Below are 10,955 nucleotides of genomic sequence, written 5' to 3'. Positions count from 1 at the left end.
CTGGGTTAATGGACTAGGGCACAGGCATGCATCTAACTCCCGGGTAGGATCTCCAGTTTAGCTCAATCATACTTTACATCAATACCCTGCATATAATCGTATAATTTGCTCATATTTAAATTTATGCTCAAAATATGTAGTATTTGCAGTTTAAAATTTTATACTTTGATCTTCTAATACAACGATTCCTGTTTTCATTTAACATTTTGACGAAACCAACCTAGTAGGTAGGCATATGTTTTATTTATTCCACAAAGTAAATTTGATTTATTATTTAAAAATTTTATTGAGTTGTTCTCTTTTTTTTAAATGGAAAAAAAAACTTTTAGTAAAAAATTTTGCGAGTTTGTTCTCCAGTCTAGCTAAGAAACAGTATACTAACTAATATGGAATACGACAAACGTGTAGAAATTAGAAACACTGGGCAAAAATAATTATTCGAAAGAATGTCAATTTTTTTAAACGCAGAAAATTTCACACAATAGAAAATTATTTTCCTCGACCATTAAATTGCATTGTTAGGAAACTTTCAAAATAAGACGATGAAATAAAATATTTATCAGCTAATCATTTAATTCATCGTTGATGTTTCTTTTTCATATTTCATTTTTTATTTCTCGTTTTACTATTTATAAACATATTGTAGACTGTTGAAAAACTTATGTGGCCCGCCCTAACATTATAGACTCTTAGGCGACGCCGACTTCTTGGTGACTTTGTTCTCGTGAGCAGCATTTTTATTAAATGTCTGCAAAACTCAGTGTTTTAACAGAAAATACACAGTTTTATGTGAAAAATCGACCAAAAATTGACCTGAAAAAAAACAAAAAAGCGTACTTTTGGCCACACCACCATAATTTTTGGCATCCCCTGCAAAAATTATTTAAATATTTTTAAAATTTTGCCGCCCCCCCCCCCTTACAAATTAGTTATGATCCGCTACTGTATCTATCAAACAAATGTTTGTTAATAAAAAGAATTTAAAAATTGCCAATCTTTTTGTGAAATATATTATTGAGTTTGTATGCAAAAAACACTTAATGTAATAACGTTTTGATTTTTGTTTTTCTTCATCTATCACAAACAGCATCACATTCTTTACAGAGTTGCATGGAGACTCATTAGAGGCGCATAACAACTGGTCTCCATTAACCGTTTCTACGGAAGAGTCATAAATCAAACACTTGTCACATGACTCTACTCATCATACATCTGTCAGCGTTAGAAAAAAAATGTTTTAAAAAACATTAAAAATGAACCAACCGCATGAAATTTAAATTGATAAGTTCAGTTTGAGATTTGACAATTGTATTAGCTAACACCATAAGGTCAGACAGAGCTTTAAAGAAAAAAATTTTTTTTATGTTGCTTTTGCTGATGACATGGAAAATGTAATGAAAGAATAAAAATATATAGCAGGATAATTGAAACATTTCATCGCGACGCAGCATAAGCTTCGGCGATTATAATTAATGGCTCACGCCTCGATGGTCCAGCGTTTATTTTGATTGATGACTTTGCGGGTTGCCCTCTAACAAAAAATGTTTCAAAAAGGTTTTTCAAGTTTACTACATGTTTTTTCTACTTTTGAATATTTTGCAATTCTGAGAACAAACATTTTTTAAATTGTAAGAATCTTTTTATAAGTTGTCGTATTTAACGAGGGTACAAAAATTGAGTTGTGAAACACTTGTACTCACACCCAGCAGATTCTATTACTTTAAATTAAAAAATTAACAAATCATTAATTAGTTAATTTATTTCATAAAAATAAATATGAAAACAAAAATAAAAACATGTTGAAAAATAAATAGTGAGCATAAAATTAATCTAAAAAACATTATGTGGAGTCATAATAAGTTATATATATATATATATATATATATATATATATATATATATATATATATATATATATATATAAGTTGTTTTTTGGGGTTTAGTTCTGCAAGATAATTTGTCTTACAGTTATCACATTGAAAATCTTAAATCAAAAATCAATAAATTCATAGGTATACTTTATAAAACCAAAAATAAGATTAATTCCTCAATATTAAAAGATTTGTATTATAGCTTTATATACCCTTATATTCATTATTGCGTGATCATATGGGGAAATAGCCCTGCTTATCAGCTAGATCCCCTGTTAAAATGTCAAAAACGTTTTATAAGAATTTTATTCGATTTAAAATTTAATGACCACACCTCTAATTATTTTCAGATTACAAAACTACTTTCAATAAAACAAATTTATTACACATGCATCTCAATATTTATATTTAAACTTATTAACAACTTAATTCCAAAAAATTTTAATAATTTGTTTATTTATAGTAACGCAATCCAGTTAAAACACACAAGACATACCTCAACATTTTATATTGAAAAAAACAGATTGAAACTTATCAATAGTAGCATAAGAGTCGTCGGACCTAAGGCGTAGAACAAATTACCTGAATATTTGAAAGAAGCAAAATCCGTTGTAAAATTTAAAAAAGACATCAAATCCTACTTTTTAACATTTAAACCCCCTTAATTTTTTGTGTGGGCTCAAGTACGTGTGTGTATATGTGTGTGCGTGTGTGAATATGTGTGTGCGTGTGTGTGTGTGTATATATGTGTGTGTGTGAATAAGTATGTTTTACGTGGGTCTATATATATATGTTTGTGTTTCAATAATTAAAAACGACATTCTGATAAAAATGTAAGAGTTGATTACTTATTAATTATGATTCCATTTTTGATTTTTTAGGATTTGTAATATGAATGTGAGTTTACATGCACTAAAATATTTAAAATAGGCTCTTATTTTTACAATTGTCACTGGTAATCATTACAAGAAAACCATATTTTCTTTTCGATTTCCAGATCATTTCTTTTCATTGATATCATTCCTTTGATTTCTTCGTATTGATTTGATGAAATAAAAAATGTCAAATATATATATGTATGTGTGCGTATGTGTGTGTGTGATTTGTATATGCGTATGTGTATATATGGTTATAAAAACACTTGTGTTAAGTATCAAAGTAGATATACCTTACACATACATTTTGTATAACACACACATGCACACACATTTACATATACATGCTTGTGAGTATGGACGTGATCAAATCAACAAAACACACAACCAATAAATTCGAATGTTCAACCAAAACACCCATCCATCCAAATATTTATTAAACAAGCAACCAACAAACCAACCGGAGAATATCAATTCAATAAAACGAAAACTGAACATTGAAATTTTTATTACTAAATAGCAAAACAATACAAAAATAAAATGAACGACAGTTTTGCTTACATGCTATAATTACATAAATGCATTTCTCATTTATCTGTTACGGACAAGTTTTCTCTTATTGTTGGCTACACAGATTTGGTGGTATTAGAAGAAACATAAATCACATGCAGTATACCCAATTTGTGACGATGATCACGGTTTGATGGGTCTGATAAACCACATTCAGCTCAGTTTTTCAAGCAGTCAATTTTTGACATCCGCGTGTTTTGAGTTGTCTGGATTTACTGATTTCTTGATTAAAAAACCTTTGAAGAGTCTTTGTTGTTGAAGCCGGTCGTCCTGGCATTATTATTATTAATGTAAAAATAATATAAGTAAACAAAACATAAAGAACAATTCACATATCTGTATATAATACTAAGAAAGCGTATCATTATTACTTTGACCAAAGTCAAAATTAACTAATAAAAATGAATTGTAAAGAAATCTATAATTATTGATACACTGATAAGGCAATTAACAGCTAAATAATCTTTTGACTTATGCACTGGTTAACAATTTTTTTTACTCGCCTTCTATTTGCATAACATTGTCTATTTGGAGATTTATCCAAACACATAACTACAATTGGAAATGGACTAAAAATTAATAAAATTATTCATTTTTTTAAAGACAAACAAGCAAAAAAATTAAATAAAAAACGCTCCATCAATTATATAATTTCGTTAATAAATTAAGTTTTTCAACTGGTCCTATTAATCGCCTTTTGTTATACAATTGGTGAAATTGTAATTCATTTCAATACAAAACAATAATTTCATTTTCAGGGTTTTTATAGCGGATGTTACTTAAAATCCTCGTTTGATTTTGCAGGAACTTGCGACAAAAACTTGATAATTATGATGAGTGTACATACAGTTAGTGTATTGAATGATAAAGTATGGCTGTGAACGAAGTAACACATGTTATGTATGCATGCGCTCAGGTGAGAATGAAGTAAAACTGTGTGCATGTACTGGGAATGAATTAACACATGTGTGTATGCATGGGCATGGAGAGAATTGAATAACCGTATGTGGAAATTGGAACGTGTGGCTACATTAGAAATTCGAATGACTGTTAGACGTAACTTGAGTTAAAACATTTTCTTTTATTAATAAAATATAAATTGAAGAAGTTTAATTTCGTAATAGAATCAAAGAATATTAGAAATCTGTTGTTGATTAAAATTCTAAGAGATAATTTCAGAAATAAAGAATTTTAAGATAAATTTAGGTTGAAACACAACATACAGTTTTTTCAATAATGGTTGGAGGTGGGAAATGTTTTCACACGAAGACAAAAGGACTTTCGATATTTATAAACTTTAATGCTTAATTTTGACAGGTGGAATTTGAAAAGTCAAATGTTGAGCAAGCGTCGTGGGCACGTCATAGCCTTCTTTGAAGAATCTTAGATATAAAAAACTCAAAAATCTTATCGTTCATGAAAAAATATTTGAATGACATTGACACTGTTAATTTAAAATGATAATAATATTGAAGAAGTCAAGATTATTTTAAAATCAATGTTGACTTGAAAAATGATGAGGCCAAACTGCGTAAGAAGATCGAACAAAAATTTCCTCGTACAGGAAGAACTAAAATTTGTTATCGCAGTATTGCAACGTTAATTGCCCTTGGAAATAATAACATAGAACAACGTTCATTTTTTACTTCGATTGTCAGTTAAATTTTACAAATGGCGATTTTGACCATGATGTATCCGATACTACTGATGACCATAATGATGAAAAAGAGGAGTATATTGACAACAACAATTGTAGCAATGATAATGATGAAGATGAAATCATCGTTGATGACACAGATGATGTCAAGGTTGAAAATGTTGTTATTTACTATGACGATGATATTGCAAATACTGAAGTTGAAGATTTTGTTATAAGACAGCAATTAGATGATGTCGTCGCTGATAAAAGGGATGTTCAAAATGTTGTCATTAATGACGAAAATCAAGTAGCAAATGCTGCAGATGAAGATTTTGTTATTGACGATTTTCCAATCGATGAAATGGAAAATGTTGTTCATGACTACGTTCTCCCTAATGTTAAGGTTGACGATGACATTATAAATGATTATGATGACGTCAACGTCGACCTAAATAATGATGTTGACGATGATATTTGCCAAATATTCAAGTTCAAGGCTGGCAAGAAATTGTCGATCATTAATTGGATCGGCATCGTTATTATGGTTGGAGGTGGAAAACATTATTACCGGAAGAAAAAAACTTTTAACATTTATTAGCCATGCGAAAGGAGAAATTTCCGATGTTCAGCAAGCATCGAGGGCACGTCGTGGTTTTTATTGAAGAATAGTACTTACGGAAAACCAAAAAATCTTTGCGTTCAAAAAACGATCGGGACGAATGTTACTTAGGATCCTTGTTTGAATTTAATAAAATTAACGCAACCACTCGTTTTTTCATGAAGAGTGTACATACCGGAAAGAAGAGTATATTTTAATAATAATAATTAACAATAGTGTTGATGATATTTTTCGTTCAAAAGCACTATCGGAATAACACTGACACTGTTGATTTTGATAGTTCTAACGACTACTATTAAAATATAAATGAGGATGAAGATGATTATGACGAAGATGATGATGATACGATTAACGACATTAATGATTTGAATTTTATGACGATGACGTATCCAATACTACCGATGACGATTATGACGAAGAAAGAGTATATTGACAACAACAATTATAATGATGGTAATTGTGTTGCAAATGCTGAAGATGAAGATTTTGTTAGTGATGATTTTCCAAATGATGAAAATCAAAATGTTGTTATCAATCATAAATATTTTGGTGCAAAATTTTCATCTTCTTGTTTACAAACTGATTTTTGAAAATGGAAAAAAATGCATACAAATTAAGGTCAACAAAGCAGGGTCGGATGTAGTGAACACTCCTGTTAAAAATAGAGAAAGTTAATACAAATAATCCAGCTTAGGCAGTTAAAGTTTTCGGTTACATCATGCGGAAGGAAGGTTTTGAATATTTAACAACTACTGGTTAGATTGCAGGATCGCGGCCAACAACGAATTACATTCGTGATGTCATTGTGTCACTTGTTGAACATCGCCACATTTCACCTACTATCAAATGTTGAAAATCGGGTTCTGTTGAGGTAGATGGTCGCCAATGTCCTGAAAGGACAAGAATTAGACATGAGAAAAAGATGAAGAAACTTTTCAGAAAAATTTATTTTCATCTTTATTGTTTTGGCTCAATTTTTTCACGTCTTAAAATGTGAATAAAAATACTGTGGCTAAATGTATTAATGACTAAATATTTGTGGTAGTTTCTTAGTTGCCGAAATTTTAAATGCTTTACTGACAATCTACCTACATATGATTATATTTAACAGAAGAACTAAATATGGACTGAACATACATAACATTGCATAACATAAAAAGATAAATGAAAGAGCGCCAACTTGTCACCAATGTCATAAAAAGATAAAGCACGAGAAAGAAAAATGTTCATGCTAAAGTTGGCCTAAATATTGATGACGATAATTGCCAAATTTATATGTTCTGAGCTGGTAAGAAATTGTCGACCATTCATTGGATCGGCATCGTTAACATGTCAACTGAATCTTGAAAATTTTGTTATTTTTATATACTTTTGAAAATTTTATTATTTAATGTAATAAACTCTTAAAAGTTAATTTAAAATGGTAAGTTGATTTCTTTATTTAAATTTCTATAAAAATTCGTAAAAATTTGTGGACATTATTTAAATGAAACTTGTTGAAATTTTTTCAACTTGTTCCATTTAAATAGAAAATTTTCTACTTTATTGTAATTGCTTTAAAAGTTAAAACGATTGTCTAAAATTATTGCAATTTCAAACAAATTTGATAATTCAACAAAAAATATCCTTTCATTAACGATTTTGATAATCTATGTTGAATTTTGATATTTTTATGAGTTGTTTTTGTTTAAAAAGTTGTTTTTGGCTTGTTGTTATTGCTAGATCATAATTTAATTAACATAATTCGTCACTCAAACATAACATAGTTCGTCACTCAATTTACCTATTTTTCAGACTTTGTTTGCAAATTAGTGTAATTAAAAATATAAGAAATCCATGACTTTTCGTTTGAAAAGAAAATATGCAGACTATAGAGAATGAGTATGTGCAATTGTGCACTCATTTTGTTTTTACCATCGTAAAACTGTATCTAAAAAGAAAACAATTTTTAAACTATTTTTTATTTCCAGTATTTTTCAACTAATTCTCAATTACTGCCTAGTTGTTAACTACTATTTCACTACTTTGAAATATTTTCATTCACCAGATTCATTTGCAAAATGTTTTTTACAACTAAATAAACAGTTATATTCCCAAAATAAAATATTCTAAAATTTATTAAGTGCTTCTAAGTCATTTTTTGAAAGAATCATTTTATCAATAATATGGTTATCAGACACCCAGCAGCGTTTATCACTGAAAACTTATCCTGCCACACTGAAGAGGTGCTCAACTGCTTCCGAGCTAGGCAATGCTGAGTTTAGTTACACACGAAAACAAACTTTCAATATTCCTACAGGAATTAGTCAAGTAGCTATTGAGTTCATTTGCAAATATACAATTTTAAGAATTTAAATTTTAATCATCTTTTCAAGTATTATTTTCTGCACTATTTTGGCGAATTTTTTTTGTGAAATAGATTTTTGGATGCATATAATGACTCATTTATATGAATTTGTTTCAATTTTTGTTGGAATAGTCTCTACTAACGTTTTTTGCTGAATTGTGCTTTTTAACACATAGCCATAAATAAGGCATAAGCTTTGCTGTTCCTATAAATAAAAGTTCAATATTTTGCTTTTACTTTAACTGTTACTACAGCTACAGTACGATTTTTTCCACAATTTTAAAATTCACTTGTAAACTTTGCTTCACTGCACAACTAACCTCTACTCTACTTAGTCTACTTTCTACTAGCATCTGAGCAGCATGCAATCTGTACAAATCAATTTTAAAACATGTAACTACAAAAACTGTACTGCCAACAAAGAAAAAGTAGTCATAACAATTATTTAAATAATTATAACTTACTTTTACTTGTTTAAAAAGTTGAAACAATTTGGCTAGACATAACAATTACGAATTAGTAGAGATATTTCCCGAAATTTTTCGTTGTCTTTCTTTGTAACCATGCCTGCAAAACACAATTTAATTATTTGACTATTCATATTACAACTTTAAATTATGTTTGAAATCACTTTAAAAAGGCAAAAGAAAATTTGAGAAGGAACAGCATGACCAGATTTGAAAGACAGCCACCACAAAGTAGGGATGTACTTTATAGAATTTTAAAATATAATATATGATAATTTATTTTGTAAAAAAATGTCCAAACAGTTAAAAATGTAGTTTATCTTATTTAAAAATAGTTAAATAGTAGTTAATAACCACTGGAAAAAAGTAGTTACTAAAACTACACATAGATAACTACTAGTTAACTAATTGTAGTTAATAACTGCCTATCTCTGCATGATTAGAAAATAAAACTTAGTTTCATTCTGTAGCAACAATTGAAAATATTTGTTAATACGTAATTGTTGCTTTTATAAATTTTTTTACAGTCTTGATAGTTTAAAAATAGTATTGCAAATGGACTTAAACTTTGCAGCTGTATATAAAAAAGCTAAGCAATTAGAGAATACTTCCTAGTTCTTTTATTTCAAAATGTCGTTTTTGTAGTTGAATGTCAATATTTTTAATATAACTTTTCTTGTTATTTGCTTCTGTGTTACTGGTAAATTATTGAATTCTATATTTCGACGTAAAAAGTAAAAACTTTTCACAGATTCCTAAATATTTTTTTCATAAATTTTATCGTTTGGTGGAGGACGCTTTCCCGCACCAAACCCATCTTGAATCCGCGACTGTTGCTGTTATTATATTATTAATGTTTAATTATTTGCATAACCTAGTCTTTGGGATTTCGTAGAATTTATGACAGCAAGAAATCCACCAATTACAAGTAAGTATGCATAGCAGCTTGATTTGTGAAATAAAAATATCTATTTTTTTTCATCAAAAAAGATGCAAAATTCAGTTTTAACATTTTAAGTACAATCTTGTTATTTTTAACTGTTTAGTTATTCAACGACCGAAGCGAAGTGTAGTGTTTCAAGTTGGTGCATTCTTTATTATCTGTATTTATTTTTTTTAAATTTGTTTTAAACACATTCAAACGCAAATATTTAATCAACCAATAGCATATTTTCATTTTTTTTATTTTATAAATTCTTAAAAATTGAAATTGAAAAATTAAATTTGAAAATTTATTTAGCATATAAGCGAATTTATATGATGAAGAACTTCTAATTACATACTTTTATCAATATTAGTCTAACATAAACTAATTCAAAAAGTATTTTGTTAACATATATGTTTAACATAAATTAATTCAACATATATATTATTAACAATAAAATATTTGCACCTTGTACACAAAAAATACGTACCAAAAAGATAATGATGATCATTTCACGCTTGATAAACGTAGCAGAAAAAAAAACATAAAATTCTACTATACGGTTGGTTGGTTGGTCGTATGTGAGGATATTGTTAGCAGCTCGCGACTTGAACGAGAAATTACAAAACCGTGAAAAGTTAAAAGAACGCTAAAATGTTTGAAAACTGTTAAAATAGCTAACAAATGTTTTATTTTTTACTAAATTTGCCGTAAATAACTGCAATAATTATTATTTTTCTATTATTGTTAATATTATTATTAAAATTAAAATATCTTCAAAAAATTTTCTCCAATTTGGCTGCCAAGAGCTGTCTATCAATGAAAAACTTTATTTATAAAACAACAAACCATCTATATTGTCAGTGCACAGCAACCGGAGTTGTCAAATTTTAGTTAAAGATAGAACCGGATTAAGAAATATTTTCAGTTCAAACTTTTTAGTATTTTTATAGACTTCTTTTCTTCACAAACCAGCTAGCTATGAAGGGACGACTAGATCTGTAACATGTATAAAATTCAAATCATCAGTTAGACCTTGACCTTCATTATTTTTCATTTTTCAGACAATTCATCGTAGAAGATTTTTTGTCTGTTTAAAAGAAATAGTGTATTACAAATAATCTAATAACACTGAACAACAAATGAGAACTTTTGGAGGTATCTTGTTATCACTTAAACTTCTATAGTGGTCGAATCCCTTCAACTTTTTTGTTGCTAAAACCACCAATTCCGTTCACCAAATGATTGCAACAATTTTATCATTTACACCATCTCTTGCTAAAAAATTTAATTTGTTAGTAATTTTATAATCGTTGCCCTTTTTGTTAAACTCATGACTTTGTAAGAATTTTCATCAATCAGGTTGATTTTTGGAAAACATTGATGCCAATTGCTTCTATGTTTTAAATTGTTACTGGCGTAGATAGTTTAATAGGAAATTATCTGAAAAAAAATTGAAATTATTATTTAGGGATTGTAGCACAAAAGCTCACAAAAAAAACTTTTTAAAACTTTTTAAAAGAAGCGGTAGGAGCAATAAAGGGAAGATTTTTCGGTTCAAGAGTTATTGAACATTGGAAAATGCCTGATGAAATGACTGTTACAACTTCTACAGGACAGTCATTCAAAGTCACACTTAATT

General features: G+C 28.5%; 1 protein-coding gene across 1 annotated transcript; it reads left to right on the top strand.

Moving 5' to 3' along the window:
• Positions 1-3,411: 3,411 nt before the first annotated feature.
• HELRODRAFT_180016 (hypothetical protein) lies at positions 3,412-5,685 on the top strand (the record flags this gene model as incomplete). Its single annotated transcript, XM_009028783.1, has 4 exons — positions 3,412-3,444; positions 4,075-4,164; positions 4,975-5,499; positions 5,554-5,685. The coding sequence occupies 4 exons, from the start codon at positions 3,412-3,414 to the stop codon at positions 5,683-5,685; spliced, it is 780 nt and encodes a 259-aa protein (XP_009027031.1).
• Between the last annotated feature and the right edge of the window lie 5,270 nt (positions 5,686-10,955).

This window comes from Helobdella robusta, assembly GCF_000326865.2.
Source record: "Helobdella robusta unplaced genomic scaffold HELROscaffold_58, whole genome shotgun sequence".
NCBI classification, from domain to species: Eukaryota; Metazoa; Annelida; class Clitellata; order Rhynchobdellida; family Glossiphoniidae; genus Helobdella; species Helobdella robusta.
Note: the sequence above shows the minus strand (reverse complement) of the source record. Positions and strands in the feature narration are given on the sequence as shown.